General features: G+C 36.4%; 1 protein-coding gene across 1 annotated transcript in view; it reads left to right on the forward strand.

The window, feature by feature from the left end:
• Positions 1-16463, forward strand: part of KCNH8 (potassium voltage-gated channel subfamily H member 8) — a gene marked incomplete at both ends in the record, with an annotated part of 183384 nt that overhangs the window by 49527 nt on the left and 117394 nt on the right. Inside the window, one exon of the mRNA XM_080610383.1 lies at positions 9978-10211. Coding sequence (XP_080466509.1) covers positions 9978-10211 — 234 coding nt within the window. The remainder of the gene's footprint in view (positions 1-9977; positions 10212-16463) is intronic.

Raw genomic sequence — 16463 nt, forward strand, 5'->3', positions numbered from 1 at the left:
AAAGGGTTCTTTTGAATTATTTCATGGTTTATTTACTGATATTACCCAGTTCTTGTGCTTTAAGGAAGTGTTCATCCTAGCTTAGAGGTGAAGGAATTTAGTTCCCCATATGAAAAATATATGCTTTTATTCTGAGTATCCCTTGGAAGAAGTTACTTCCCACTATTCCTGTGGAGATGAGGCTCCTGATCCCGATACTGAGGTTCGGTAGGTTAAAGGAGAGATTTACACTGCGTCAGTATTGTGGGCACCTGAATTGCAAAATGTTATAAAATGGGCAAATGGATTTCTGCTGGTGTATATGACGATGCTGGTTAAATTCTTTGACTTACAGTCTCTCTGAATTATTTTTTACATTCAAAAGAGTTTCTAGAACAGTAATGAATTTCCAGAATTATAGCATCAGGTCTCATAGGAAATATGGCAGTATGATCATGTTGTCATTTATAGCTTTCTTCTACTTTTGGTGTCCTCAGTAAGTGTAACTTATAAAACTTTGCACAGTTTGTGCCAAAACCTGTTTTTGTTTGTGTATTTTTAGTATTTTTCTCTGTGTCTGCTCAGTGCCACTTCTACTTGATGAGACAGAAGAACAATCTACAGTGTAACTACCTGGCTTTCTAGAAGTTGTTTCAAAACTCTCCAAATGAATAAGATTATTCTCTCTTGGATGAAAACTTTGTAAACAGATAGAAGCACCTGCTGCCATTTGGTCAAGGCATTTTTCATCACTTTCTTTACATTAAGCTTTAGAGAAACAAGGCAGAACTTCAAATTACCTCCTGTAACAACACTAGAATTTGTTTGCAGCATCTTTATACTTCATTGCTATGAAACAAAAGTTCCACAGTAGAATGAAAGCAACATTTGCTGTAGAAATGCTAAAGGTTCTTCTGTGCTGCTTAACCTCTTTGTTTCCTTTAAAAAAGAACTAGAAATAAAACAAAACAACCAGACATAAAAAAGGTCTAAATTTTGAATAATTAAGAATCTTTGGATATCTTGCATAAATGTATGCATCTAAGCTCAAGTGCTCTTCCTCCAAGCTCTTGCAGTCATTCAGAAGGCTATAGTATTTTCATCATAAGAAATAATAACCTATGTCTACTTCAGGTATCTACTGTACTTTTCCATTAAAAAACTGCTTGTTTGCTCAACAACACTGGCCCTTCCCCAGTTTTCAGCATTTTTCCTCTGGCTTTTTCATGAGATCATTCTCAGCTGGTGAACCCATTAAAAGGCGGTTTGTTTTCTTTTGAATACATCCTTGTCTCTAAATTGGAGAGACATCAATTTGATGGGTGGACCACTCAGTGGATAAAGAACTGGCTGGATGGCTGCACGCAAAGAGTTGTGCTCAATGGCTCAATGTCCGACTGGAGACCGGTAACGAGTGGTGTCCCTCAGGGATCAGTGTTGGGACCGGTCTTGTTCAACATCTTTGTCAGTGACATGGACAGTGGGATTGAGTGCGCCCTCAGCAAGTTTGCCGATGACACCAAGCTGTGTGGTTCGGTTGATACGCTGGAGGGAAGGGATGCCATCCAGAGGGACCTCGACACGCTTGTGAGGTGGGCTGATGCCAACCTGGTGAAGTTTAACCATGCCAAGTGCAAGGTCCTACACCTGGGTCGGAGCAATCCCAGGCATGGGTACAGGTTGGGCAGAGAAGAGATTCAGAGCAGCCCTGCAGAGAAGGACTTGGGGGTGTTGGTCGATGAGAAAATGAACATGAGCCAGCAGTGTGTGCTCGCAGCCCAGAAAGCCAACTGTATCCTGGGCTGCATCAAAAGAAGTTTGACCAGCAGGTCAAAGCAGGTGATCCTGCCTCTCTGCTCTCGTGAGACCTCACTTGGAGTATTGTGTGCAGTTCTGGTATCCTCAACATAAAAAGGACATGGAACTGTTGGAGCAAGTCCAGAGGAGAGCCACAAGGATGATCAAGGGACTGGAGCACCTCCCCTATGAAGACAGGCTGAGAAAGTTGGGGCTGTTCAGCCTGGAGAAGAGAAGGCTGCGTGGAGACCTCATAGCAGCCTTCCAGTATCTGAAGGGGGCCTACAAGGATGCTGGGGAGGGACTATTCATCAGGGACTGTAGTGACATGACAAAGGGTAATGGGTTCAAACTTGAACAAGGGAAGTTTAGATTGGATCTAAGGAAGAAATTCTTTACTGAGAGGGTGGTGAGGCACTGGAATGGGTTGCCCAGGGAGGTTGTGAATGCTCCATCCTTGGTGGTGTTCAAGGCCAGGTTGGATGAGGCCTTGGGTGGCATGGTTTAGTGTGGGGTGTCCCTGCCCATGGCAGGGGCGTTGGAACTAGATGATCTTAAGGTCCTTTCCGACCCTAACTATTCTATGATTCTAATTACGTTCTCACCTGTAACGTTCTTTTCATCCTCTTCCACTCTCAAAATATTGTGGGTTTTTTACAGATGTTGCTCAAGAATACAATGTCAGCAAGTAGTATATTGAGATTCTTGGATTTTTTCTGATTTGGAAAGGGTGAGTTTGGGATACATAGTTTGTAATGGTAAGTAAATAGTGCAGTATAGAACCCTAGCTTTCTGTAATTGACATCTCCAGGACACTCTTCATCATTTTCTGGACCATTTTTGAAATAATTTCCATCAATTTGTCAGGAAAACATTCTTTGAACATAGTTTATTTTCTACATCATCATTTTAGAGAATTGTTATTTTCTGAGAAAACTGCATGCAGAAATCCTTGCCATTTACAGAGAACTCATTTCACTTAGAATAGGCACATATGAGTCAGCTGCTTCTCCCCATAAAAATTAACACAAGATTACCCTTTAATTTCATGGACTGAGAGAGGAGCATACAAACTGCAAAGGCTCAAAATGGTTACTTTTAGCCATAGAGTCCTGGCATCTTAATATTGAAGTATAATATTTATAGAGAGAAATCAGTACAGTAGATGTCACCATAAGCTGGCATGAAATTGTCATGGGGGAGAATTAGAGGAGAATGCCAGAGGAGACTTAGTCTATTTATGTCTTGTGCCTCACTGGGATCTCAAGCATTCAGAGGGCATAGCCTGTTCTCAGTTTCTTCCATGGCTGCTTGCTGGGCTTCAAGTGTAATTTGTTCTCCTTCATTCTTTGTATGAATAGCAGCTGAAAGTTCCCTGCACTCAGCTTGTGGGCAGTGAATAGCTTCCACTGGCCTTGCATGGTGGAAGCAAGTAAAGGACCATGAAGCTTTCCTGTGTTCTTTGCACTCAGATCCCTTTATACTTCAGTACTGAAAATATTTTCTTCATTTAGTTACTAATAAATTTCTCTTGTATATATAGAAACTGCTGTGCCACAATGGTTTTCTTTCCATAGTCACTTCCAAAGGGGAAACAACCAACATAGTCTCATAGGAAGAAAGGAGTATTAGATTTCAAAGAGGCAGGAAATGTCTTTTACAGGTATTTCACACTGGGTTCAAAATGTCTAACTCAAGTTCTTCCCCTCATTTGTGCAGGAGTAATGGCTTATTAATCTATTTCCTGTATTCTTCCACTATCTCTGTTAGCAGTAACCATAATGTCTGGCTACTAGATATATTGCAACATCAGAAGCAGTGCATACATGGAGGACAAATATCCAAAGTGGTATGCAGTGCAGTAGTATTATAAACAGGATCATCAGGCATTATACTTAGTAAAGGCATATGTAAAACATTAAAACCACAAAATATCATGCAATGGTGAAAGTCTGGTATGTCTGTAAACTAAGCACTGACTGTGAGTGGGTGACATAGTGCTTAAAATACCTGTAAATAAAACAGATTTCAACTCCTATTTTATTCCTGTTTCAGACAAGTGATAAAGGAAGATATAGACAGGACCACACTGGTAAATGTCTGACAAGGATGTGACTCTTGTCTTTGAAAATACTTCTGTTCAGGAGGACTAAGCCAGGGGAGGTTTAAACTGAATATTAGGAAAAATTTCTTCACACAGAGGGTGATCAGACATTGGAACAGGCTGTCTAGGGAAGTAGTGGAGTCATCATCCCTGGAAGTGTTCAGAAATGGTGTAGATGAGGCCCTCAGTGATATGGTTTAGTGGTTGTCTAGACAGTGCTGGGGTAAAGGTTGGACTTGATGAACTTAAGAGTCTTTTCCAACCTGGTTGATTCTACAGTTCTGACTGTTCATCTGCAAACCTTTCTTTGTTGAACACTTGAAACTAAGTCATGATATCAGGATCTTAAATCATTAGGCTAGATGATTTCAGGGTATAAGAGCTCAGTGTGTTAGTTTGACTTACAGCAGTTTCATTTCTACCGTTACTATTGAATTTTAAACCAATAGAACAGGCTGAAAAGAACCAGGAAATTAAATATAGCTGCTTTACACAAATGGCCCTTCTGCCTCCTGAGTGAACTTAAAATTTCCATATATTTTAGTGGAGAAATTGCAAAACATACTCCTTTAGAAGTGGGAATCCATACACTCTCCTCTCCAGTGGGTACTCACAAAAAACACCAAACAGCAGCTGAATTTCCTCATGAAGGCTGGGAGGGTTCACTTCTGCAAGGTGAGCAAGCACCTCCAGTTCCCATTGACAAAATTCTGGTAGGCACTGTGCGTCATTCCACTTGCAGTATTTCAATGCATATAAAGCTGCACGCCACCATGTAAATATTTAACAACTGCAGTATAGCTTTCTTTAGTTATGTCAGAACTGTGTGCTGGCTATTGCTGCATGATCAATAACACAAATAAAGCTGGTCCAATAGAATATAATAGCTTTTCACAGAAAAATCAAATGTCAAAATCAACACAGCATAAGGGTGGGAAAAGAAATATTTTATTGCAACCTTGATTCATCTTCATGGATTTGAATTGTTGCATGTAATATGTGTGCAATGTGAATTTGTAATTCGAGGTAAATACCAAGAAAAAAAGTAAAAGGACATTTCTTAGACCAGTTAATATTTCTTTCTGAGAAAAAGATCTAGATGTTTCCTTCTGCTAGTACAGTTTAATTTTGAGCAATTAAATCAATTATATAAGCTTACAGTGATGGGTCCTTTGCTCATCAGTTTATGTGTACATTATAATACATAGTTCTTTTAGTGTTCACTGGAATATACAGTATTTTTTTAATGAAGAGTGGAAAGAGGTAGCAGTATAATCAATTTTCTTCCTGACTCACCTAGAACTGGAGAAATTTAAACTTCACATTAGTGACCCCATAACCTGCACAGAGATTTTCAAGAGGAACTTTAATATATGGAAGTGTATGCATTGTAAAATCATTTTGGTCTCAATCAGATTCAAAGAACAGTAGCTGGTAAATGAGCTTGAGCTCTAAACTCACTTGCACCTAAATGTGCTGACATGAAGTTAAATATTTTCATATGCTATTTTACTCATTCAATTAGGCAATCTTAACTGTTAATGTGGTCATGTTCTCTGTAACAGTAATTTCTGTGAACCTGGAATGGAACATCTCTTGTTAAGTTGCCCATGTAGGAACTGTGCAATCAAATCAAAATGTAGTAAATCCTTTCATCCAGAAGAATTATGGACTGTTCTGCATTTCATAGAGTAACTATGTGAGTCACTTGTTTAATTAATGCAACTTTTTTGATTGCTAGGGATTTTTTTTCTTTTTTTCTTTGCAGAGTATTTTGTTATCCTTTTTAATTCATAAATAATTTCATATTGAAAATGAGAATGTGCTCAGTTGCACAAGAAGTCAGATAGATGTTCTCTTCACTGATAAAAGATGAAGACTTGCAGAAACCATCTGGACTTTGATTGAAAGGAACTGTTACAAGAACTGGGGAAGCACAGCAATGAGATTTATAGCAGTACATAGCTACAGTATTAAGCAAAACCCTTTTGCCATTTTTCACTAAATAGCATGACAGTAAGATTTATCAAGGGAGTGCTGAGTTTAATTGTAACATGGTCTTATTACAAACAGTCAGATAAATTGTGTGCATTAATTATGAGGCAGAGAATTTCATAACAGCCTTTTCCTTTAATTATCTCAATTCTAAAACTCTGTCACGGGATGTTTAACAAACCTGTCTCTCTGTATCAGATGGCATGCGATATAAATATGTGCTATTTCTTAGATTATAACTTTTGGGTTTCAGGCCATTGAACCAGGGCAATGGTGTGTAGGCCTGTGATTGAAGGTGTAGTTAGCATGGTTCTGGTTCAGCTTGTTTAACTGACTCTGAGTTTATGTTATGTGTACGGCAGAGGTTTCTGGAAACCAGATGAGTCTTCTGATCAATGTCCTATCCACTCCAACTTGTTCTGCTTCCAAAGCAAGTACAAGCATGCGAGCTCCTAATATTCTTCCTTCTTTTTCATGTGAAAAAAGTCTTTTAATTGTTATAGAAAATGAGTATAGAGGAAAATAAGCATAGTGAATGTTGTTGGATTTTTATTTTTGTTTTTATTTTTTTTTTTGGTCTAAGCTTCTTGTTCTATCTTTAACAGAAGCACTTCAAAATCATCTTTCACCCATACAACTTGAACATGCAACCAAGTTATTTTAGTCAAAGGTAATATGCAAATACACAATGTGAATATTTTTATTAAATTTGCACAGACTTACAGCACTTAGTTTCTGAGCTGAAGAGCGCTACCCATGGTTTTGCCAAAATCTGTTCTTTCAGGTTGTACACTGATTTGTAGCAGTTCTCCTCTCGTTTTGCAAATGCTCTGCATTCCTAAACAGTCTCAAAGACACAAGGTTACATCTTTTTCAATAGGTCATGAATTTATCTTGGATGTGTTTTCTTGTCTAAAAATAATTTAAAAAATCCTACTACTAATCTAGCACTGTCTCACAATCAACCAATCTGAATAAAACAACTTAATATTCAGGCTGATATCCTGAAAGTAATATGAAATTCAATGTCTTCTCTATTATTATGGAAGTATCACAATCTACACATAAATGTATACCACAATGTACAGACGAATAGGTTTGCATGACTCATTGCAACTTACCTACTGTGAGTTTCAAGAGTAACAAAAGTTCTGTCTTCCAGTCCATAGATTTCTAATAAATTATTCTCTATAAAATGCCATTCTTTCTACTCTGGATTTTAAGACTTAGCTAGCTGTCACTGAAGGTCACAGAATTAAGTGCTGGGTTTGTTATTTGTGCCACACTGAAGCCTGAATGTTATCAGTTTCACCCTCAGTTCTTGGGTTTTTTTGAAATATTTTATGGTGCTTGATGTGCTCTAGGAATAGCACATTAGTGATATTACAATAGTGATATTACAGATTCCAAGCCATGAAAATAAATTACAGAAGTAAATAATTTTTTAACCAGAATATTTTAAGATATATATATATATAAATTACTTTGTGTAATAGGTAAATATTAATATCACTTAATATTACTGAAGAATTTGATGAAACTAATTGGACACAATCATGTTGCTTGGTCTTTAAATATAATAAGGATTTTTTTCAATAAATCATTTAAATAGTGTGCTAGTTTGGGATTACAGGCAAATCTTTCATCATTTGATTTGAACTTCAAGCTCAAGAAGAACAGAGAATGTAATTCTGATTGTATTTCCCTGATGTTGATGTTTTACTGTTGTACTCAAAATGTTCAGCAATATTAGGCTTACAAGCCTTAGGAGACATCTGCGGATGTTAACAGAAAGGTTGCCTCTTATTCTAGCCAGCACTGGATTGGCTTTCAGAAGTACATTGTTTTCTTCTATGAATGTTAAACTCAAAATAATCCAGGTTTATTTTGATGTAAATGACAGCAGAATTTTTCCATCTTAGATTTTTCATAAAATCACGGTGTGCTTGGTAAGCTCCAGCGTATTCCTGTTCATAATGATATGCAAACCTTCCTGCACTCCAAAAGCATCCTCCTCACCCTTTCTCTCCTTTCAGTGTTCCATATTCTGCTTCATGCAATTCACAACAATTAGAATTTAAAGGGGGGAAAAAAGTCCTTGCATCATATAATTGTGTTTTAAACAATAAGACACCCAGGAGTAAATTAATTTGATAGCTACAGATGCATTTGGGATATACGATCTGCAAGTCTTACAGTATAACACCGCCATTAAACTTCACTGCAAGTACCTGATTTTAATTCTTTTGGCAGAATGGGGATTTAGTTTTGTGTTGACAGGGGGAGCAGCATGTCAGTGCATGAATGGTAATGATACTTATTCCCTAGTTAGGCAAATAAAAATGACAGGCTAAGTGAAGCACTGCACTGAACCAGAATGCATTTTTAAATCGTATTTTTTGGAAAATGAGAAAAGTCTGCTTTAATATAACAATCATTTATTGGAAGACTTTAAGTAGATTTAAGTGAAAGGTGAGTAACTGAGGAAAAGTTTTAAGAGCAAATTGATCATTTAATAAACCTCAGCATTGTCTTTAAAGTACTGAAATCTTAGCAATATCAGTCATAGTATTTTATCCCTTGTGTCAATAAATACTAACATAGGTGAACCTGTTAAAATTTAATGAATGTATAACTTTTGTGCCAGTTAATGCTGAAACAGATGTATTTTTCCTCTTTTTATTTTAGTTTATGAATTCTGTCCCTCCCTTCCCCATTCATGAATAATATATCCCTGTAAGGGGATTAGGCATACCAACCTGAGTTTTCCATTAAAATAGTTCATTATTTCTCTAAATTTATGAATATATATCAAGGGATTTTGGGTTAGTTAATAGCATTTTGTTTTAATACATACACATGAATCCATATGCACACAGTCCTGAAAAATGTGAGGTAACTGTCTTGGGACTAGACTGCTCCTAAGCTCCCTCTAGCAAGCTGTAAGGTAAACACTCCTTAATAAGCAACAAGCGAAAAATAGTCTTTCCTCCTTCAAAATGAAATGCAGATAGATTCTCCCCATAAAATTTATATTTTTTTTTCCCCTTAGTTCAAGATAAGGAGGCACAGGCAAAAAGTAAAAGGTGGATAGACATTCGTATCTTATCTGGAAAGGGTGTAAGCCAAAGATGAAGGTCTAAGGCACAAACACTCCAAAGACACTTCAGGAAGGGCTGGAAATGAGCTATTAAGCTGTGAGATTTGCCAAAGATTTGAACTCAAATTAAAACATTGGGTTTGGTTGATTGATGTCCATGTCAATATGCTATTTTTTTAATTTATCATTGATACTGTTAGTTAATCTATCATGCATGTTAGTTACATTTTACACAAGTGCATTAAGGTGTAATGGAATGGTGAATCTTTGCTGTGCCTGTTTCATCTGGAAGAAGTATGGTGCTCTGAAAGACAGCTGACAGTGCTTTTGGATGAAATCTTTTTCCCTCACAAAAAAAAAAACAAACCCAACAAAAAAAAAAAAACAAAAAAAAAAAAAAAAAAAAACCACCAGCAAGCCCAAGAAACAAAAAAGATATAAAACAAAGGACAAACAACTGCAAAAAGCCCCAGAATGTCCCACAACTCTACTTTTAAGGATTCTCTTGGTAAATCATATATAAAAAAATTTGTCTGAATTTTGATAAAGGTCAACTTTAGCTTATTTGGAGCATAGAGAGCTTAACTTTCTTTTAAGATACAGGTGTGTCTGTTCAGGCAACTTAGTAGTCTGAGTGGCAGCATAACAGAGCACCTTTGAAATTTCTCCAAAGCTTCTGTTTGTCATCAGTCTTTGGTCAAAGCGGTTGTGTTCATGTGCTGATATCTGTCTCAGAGATAGTTATAAATTACAGTTTGATGATGCATGAGGCAAGCGGTATGTAGCATGAGGAACCATCGTATGACAGTGCTATGTGGACTGTTGGACTTGATTTTATTTCAGACCAATGGTGTAAAACCAGAAGTTGCATTCTTGTTTGCAGGCAGTTGGGATTTTGCTTTTAAGTGTATGTCCAGTAGTGCCTTCCTATGAAGTCGAAGTCTCATGTCAAATGATGTAGAATTCAGGCTGTAATTCATGTTGTATTTTTGTGTTCTACAGATAGTAACTTCATCCTTGCAAATGCTCAGGTGGCTAAAGGATTCCCTATTGTATACTGCTCAGATGGCTTCTGTGAGCTTGCTGGATTTGCACGAACTGAAGTCATGCAGAAGAGCTGCAGCTGTAAATTTTTACTTGGTGCTGAAACAAATGAGCAGATGATTCTTCAAATTGAGAAATCATTGGAGGAAAAGGTAGAATTCAAAGGAGAAATCATGTTCTATAAGAAGAATGGTAAGTTTCTTCTTTCCTGTTTTTTTTGTCCCAGAAATGAATCTTCACATTTATGCATATAATAAATAGCATGCATTTTTATATAATGATATCGTATATCTGTAATCAGACCTACAAGAATAGAGCTGAATAGAGATAGTTGTGTGCATATTGAGACTATGTTTATATTAGTGTTACTGATTTCATATAAGTATATGACAAGTTACAAAGCTACACAGAAGAAATTCAGGGTCCAAAATGGCAAAGTGAGACTGTGCTATCTGCACTCAGTGTGATGCTGCATTTTTTACTTTTCCTTATATTGAAGTTCTTATCCCTTATTGCTGAAACTGTAATTAAAAAATTAAAAATACTCACCATAAGGTAGACATTGGCTATGTAAAATTTTCTGTCCCATCAGTTAAATGCTCAGAACTTTGAATGAAACCAAATGACTCATTCTCCACAGCCACTATATCTAAATACCATAATAATAATTTTCAAAAGCTGGATAAGCAGCACTCTAAGTAAATTTTATATTTAGGGTATGTATTGTCACACTAAACAAAATGTGGGCATCAAGCAACTCCATAGTCTTCAATGCATTTCAAATTGCACTGCCAAAGTTTTCACTCTTATGGCAGGTCATTTAGAAAGACCATTTCGTAGCCAATATGAGTGAGCCATGGAAGAAAGCATCCCATGATGCACTCTTATCACCTGCTTTATCAGGCACCTTCAATGTACCTATTCTGTAAGCATTTACACTGCCATCATTCATGTGATCTTCACATTCACGTGATCTTTAAACAGGTGACACTAAGTGAGATACTGACAGGATTGCTTCCATACCTTCTCAGTGATCCTTTGGCTCAGTAGATCCATGGAGGTCTGTTGAGTATTGCTTTCTGTTTCATTAAATGGCAAGAATTTTTAGGCATATGTTTAGGCCACATGTTTTCCTCATAGATCCTGCTTACAACGTTACTAATGAAACATTTCCACCTCAAATATTATTATATTAAATACTTCAGAAAGTTATTTTCTAAAAGTAATAACTAGATATTGGAAAGAAGATAGTCTGATTTAGAGTGATAGGAGAAGCCTTGTTAGGCTTGTCACTTTCCCTGACTTAGGAAAATGTTTCTTAGTTGGCTTGTGTTCTTGACTGCTATTTTTCACAGTATGAAATTTTGATGTTATTCTGAAGATGCTGCTAAATGCTTCCTCTTGCCTTTTTGGGGAGGCTTGGAGGATGTCTGTTATTACGTTTTAGCATTTAAAAGAGACTTCCACAGTTTCTTAAGCTCATGTTTCAGGAAGATTGTTTAAAAAAGTCTCAAATGTGTAAATCATGTCTGAATATAGGAAAAAATTGTCTTAATCTGGAAGGATAAGAGCTGCTTTTCTCCAGCATTGTATAGTGATGAGGGGGCATGGTGAGAAGAGATTTTAATGTATGTAAATTAAAGAACTAAAGCTAATATATTCATTTCACTTTGTCCTGAATGATAAATTGTGATTACTTTGCGTGATTCCTTTGCACTAAGAAGAGGTGCTTCAATCCTATCATAGATATGATAAATGCAGGCAGAAAGAGATTGCAGGTCAATTTGCTTATCAGTGAAGTAGCTGATCCACAGATAAATAGATAAAGAGAAATCGTTTAGGATAAAAGAATTCCCACAATCTGTCCTACTTGCATCCCTGTGTATAATTTGACTAGAAGCCATTCCAAGACATTTTCTGAGTATGAATAATTTTCCCAGAGTGCCTCTTGTATTTTTCATTTTCATGTATTTCTGTACTACTGGGAAACAGAAATGAATAGGTATTAAAATAACATGAGATGGTTCTTTGATAAAAGCAAAATTAATCTTAAAATATAATGCTTTTTTTTTCCTTTTCTACAGAGCTGCAAACTGCAGGCAGCATATTTGTTAAATCATCCTTTTCAGAAAAATGTTTTTTTGGGGTTTTTTTTAGTTTCATTTTTGGTTTGTTTTGTGATTTGCTGGTTTTTGGGGGCTTTTTTCAGAAAAAAGATTGAAGTTCTGAACTGTTGGGCTTATTCAACATTTGTCTGAGGTGGAAAAAAAAAAAAAGAAAAAAAAAGATGCCTTCATTGCAGGAAAATCTTTTAAAAATATTTTAAGACATATGAACTTTGGGAATAATAGCCTCAAAAGGACTATATAGATACATAGGCCTAGCTACCAGACCAAATTAAGACTTTCAGGGCAAACTTCAGGAATAGGAATTCAGCTTCAGGGATAGTTCTGAAGGAACTAGTTCTGAGCTCAAAGAATGTCCATTAGCATACTTATTAGAAGCTTAGTAATGAGTACATCATTATGATAATAAAAGACTGCAAGAGAAATGGATGTATGAACACAATAAATTATACTTGGTTTCTTCTGGATTTGATCTAAAATGTAGAAGCTTGAAATCAGTAATTAATTTATTTTTTTTTACATATATGTCTCATCTTCTGGGAAAGAAATTCAAGCTTCCAAAACTGAATATGGGTTGATTTCTTAAATGTCACATATTTGAATACTTTTAATTTGATCTAAACTCAGTTTAAAACTGATTTAGTCTTTATCATTTAATTAGATTGTTCATTCTAAACAAGTAGTGATTCAAAGTAGGGACTTAAAGCTCTTAATAGTTTGAATTTAGTAAGCTGGAATATGGAGCCTTTCACAGCTATTTAACCATCATTTAAGAATCAACATATCACTTATGCTCAATAGTCGTTAGTTAAAGGAATGATTGTTATAACTAAAGCAACTCCAGCAACCCATGTGTAATATCCAATTTCATGGAAGTTCCAGACTGCTCTGAGCTGTCACTGTACAGAGTAAGAGTGAACTGCAAGGAGTTAGGTAAGGAGCTGAATAAATGTCTGTGGGATGAAATGCAAGATTTCCTTGTCTTTCTCATTTGGGTTTGGATCTTAATAGGAGGATGATCTTCAGCAGTTGTACTCTGAGCAAACTAGAAAATAATCCTCCTGGAATTGACTAGAAGTGGATGAGAACTTGTCTCTATCTGTGTTCTCCTTTTGGCATTTTAGCAAATCCTTAGAATAGTTAAACTCTTTGTACCTTCTCATCCAGGGTATTTCCTGCCATATTAGCACAGAGCAGTGTTCAGATCTGTAGCAACAGCAGCTTCAGAGAGAGATGCCTTTTGAAAATTTTACTCAAAAGACACTTCCCATCATAGTTTCAGTATATATTTTGATTGCTCAGTCAGTTTCTAACCTTTTATTCATCACAGCTGTATTGGTTTTTGAAAACAAACAGAAAATGAAACAATTTAAAGACAAGGAATTTTATGATTGTTGCCTTCTTCAAGAAGTTTTTAAATTATATAGCTTAGGAGCTGATTGTTTAAATGATTTTTTTCTTCTCTTACTATTTCTACACTTTCTTCAAAACATCTGCAGCAAATTAAGTTGTCAATTATGATAATGGCAATGCAAAGTAACCTTTCTGAATTCAAGTGAGTTGTGAGAAAAGAGCTCAGTCCCTGAATCTCTTTTTTTAGAGTAATCTCAAAGCAAATGGACACTACACTGAGGAACTACATTTAGACAAATACTACTTTTTCTTCCTGCCAGACCACTGCAGAAATTTATCAATAGCAAGTACATGTAGTTAAATGAGAGCTTCACAATGCCACAGACAGAAGTATAAATATGTAGCAGCGTGGATTTTTTCCTCTTCTGTTACAGACAAAGATGATTATACAATAAGCCCTATAATCATTGACTTAGTGCAGTCTAAGCTTTTCCATCTTCACCTGTTGAGAAGGTTATAACTTAGTTCCCTTATGACCGTATCAGACTCACTTCCTATGTCTCAGACATCAGTTTGTAGTATTTAAAATGAGGTCTGTTCTTACTCATAACCTCTTAAGACCTGCAGCCCTACAATCTTCCTTCACTGAAATTTGCCTCTTTCTGAAATTGGCCTCTTTCTGTCTGAAAGTAAATTGTGTGAGACACTATGTAATCAGTGATGGCCACTTCTGACTTAAGGACATTTGATTGGCTTCCCTGTGTTGCCTGTTGTATCTGTGCACCCCTGCAAACAGGGCTGTTTGCACAGCCTTTTGTGGGCAATTAAAAATCCCTCCTGTAAGCTGACTGGAGTGAATGGGTGTTGCTGCAACCTCTGTTTCCAGTTTCCCTAGGCCTTGGGCACAATCACAGTTTCATTTGTGACAGACCACAGGGACACAAGGGATGCTTTGCCATTCTCTATGTGTAAACTGATATAAACACCTTCTGAGGTATGTCTTAGGTATGTGGCTAGTAGTTCTTGGCCCCTAAAGATGTGGCAAGTAACCTGTAAGGTCATGAAGGCATAATATAGTTATTTCCTAATTTTTTTAATTTTTAGAGTCAGCATGATTAAATCATGGTATTTTGGCTCTTCTCATTAGTGTTGGAGAATAGGTATTATCTGGAAAGTCAGGTTCAAGGTCTGTTTCAGATGAGCAGAATATGAATGTATGAAGGGTGAAAGTCAGAGTCTTCACCTGAGTCACTGGATGCCATCAGACAAAAGGCCATTTGAAGTCTAGGTGTAACAGTATTCTCACATGAGCATCAGTAACAGTCACAGGCAAATGAAATAAGCCTTAAGCCATGAAGCATCATCCATATAGCCTCTGCTGTGGTTACAGTTGAATAACGTGGCTACAAGATAACAAAGGCTCCATTACATTATTTGCAGTTAATGTATGACTTATGTTAAACAGACAGAAAGCTTTTTTTAATGAGATTAATCTAATTTAAAATTATAGAAGATTTAATTAATTATAAAGAAACTTAATAAAAATTAATTTCCTTTGAAATGAAAGAAAATTAGGTTTTCCTAAAGCTTTTCCTCTCTACAAGAGTACAATTGCTCATTGCAGAAATTATATCTCTTTTTTCCAACAAGAAATTTAAAAACATACTTTTAATGGTTGTCTGAAAATGTCCAGTATCATTTTGAAACATGGGAGTTGTATGGTACCTTTTTAATATTAACTGACTCCCTGTTTTAACAACCTTCTGAAATCCACCATGCCTTTGGGAAATGTTAAGCCCAGCAGCTAGAGAAGAGGCATTAATAAGAATTTTCTATTTGAGAAAAAAAAAAAAAAAAACAAAAACAAAACCAAACCCAAACGTCCATACAGAGATATCCATTTTCTAGTGATGTCTAGTCACTAATGTAGAGAAAGCTCCTTGATCGGTTGCTCAGCAAAATATCTCAGCAACATGACCTCACTGCTGCTCCATTGCTGTTCTAAAAATAAAAAAGCTAAAAAGCTTTTGTGGTTGCTTTGCTCACATTAGCTAAATTATAGTACAAAATACAGGAGTAGGGGAATAAAAAGAGAAAGAAACACTGAAAAAATAATCTGAGAATAATGTCTAATTGCAATTACATGAGCCATAAACAATAATTTGTATCTTTTTAAAAGCACTCTTTTCTTTGTCCCCTTTCCCTATTTTCTCCTCTCCCCTTCCTTTTCTTCCTCTCCCCTCACCTCTCCATTCCCCTCTCCTTATTTTCTCCCTCTTCCCTTCTCTCTATTTTTCTCTTCCCCCTTCCATATAGCTCAGTAAACATTAGAAATTTTCACTGATTTTGGGGAAGACATTCTTTTTTTTTTAAAAAAAAGGTATAGTTGTGGGTATAGCCAGAAAGCATGTCCTTATTTTCCTCTGTTTCACCGAAGAGGGAATTTTTTGGCTCCTTTTCTCTCCTAACGCTTCATTTGATTTACCCATGGCCTCTGATGTGTAGCCTTGAAGTGTGTAGGTGTTTTAGAGACAGTACCAGCTTCTGCAGCAGAAGAGAAAGACAGGGCAGACTTCTGCTCCTCTGGAGGACCCTGCCTTAAAATTTGCAGAGCCTCGAGTGAAGCAGTCAGCAAAAGCCTGTGAGGACACTAAACAAAGGAGATGAACTTCAGTTAGAAGAGGATAAAAAAAAAAAGGGTAGTAAAATCCCCTGTGTACCATGTGATCTAAAACATCTGAGATCCTTTGCTGTAATTTGATGAGACTTCTACAAGACTGCTGTTTACTTACTGACAGTGCTGATACTTTGCTCTGATGGCACTCACAGTGACATTGGCTAATAGCTTCTTTCAATAGCAACATGATTTATTAAAAACATAATTCACTGAGAAAAGATTTGTTCTCCTAGAAGCACATTGATAAGTAAATAAATCCATATGAGAGTTTCCTGCTGCTTACTGCAT

This window comes from Psittacula echo (assembly GCF_963264785.1).
Source record: "Psittacula echo genome assembly, chromosome: 2".
In the NCBI taxonomy this organism is placed as follows: domain Eukaryota; kingdom Metazoa; phylum Chordata; class Aves; order Psittaciformes; family Psittacidae; genus Psittacula; species Psittacula echo.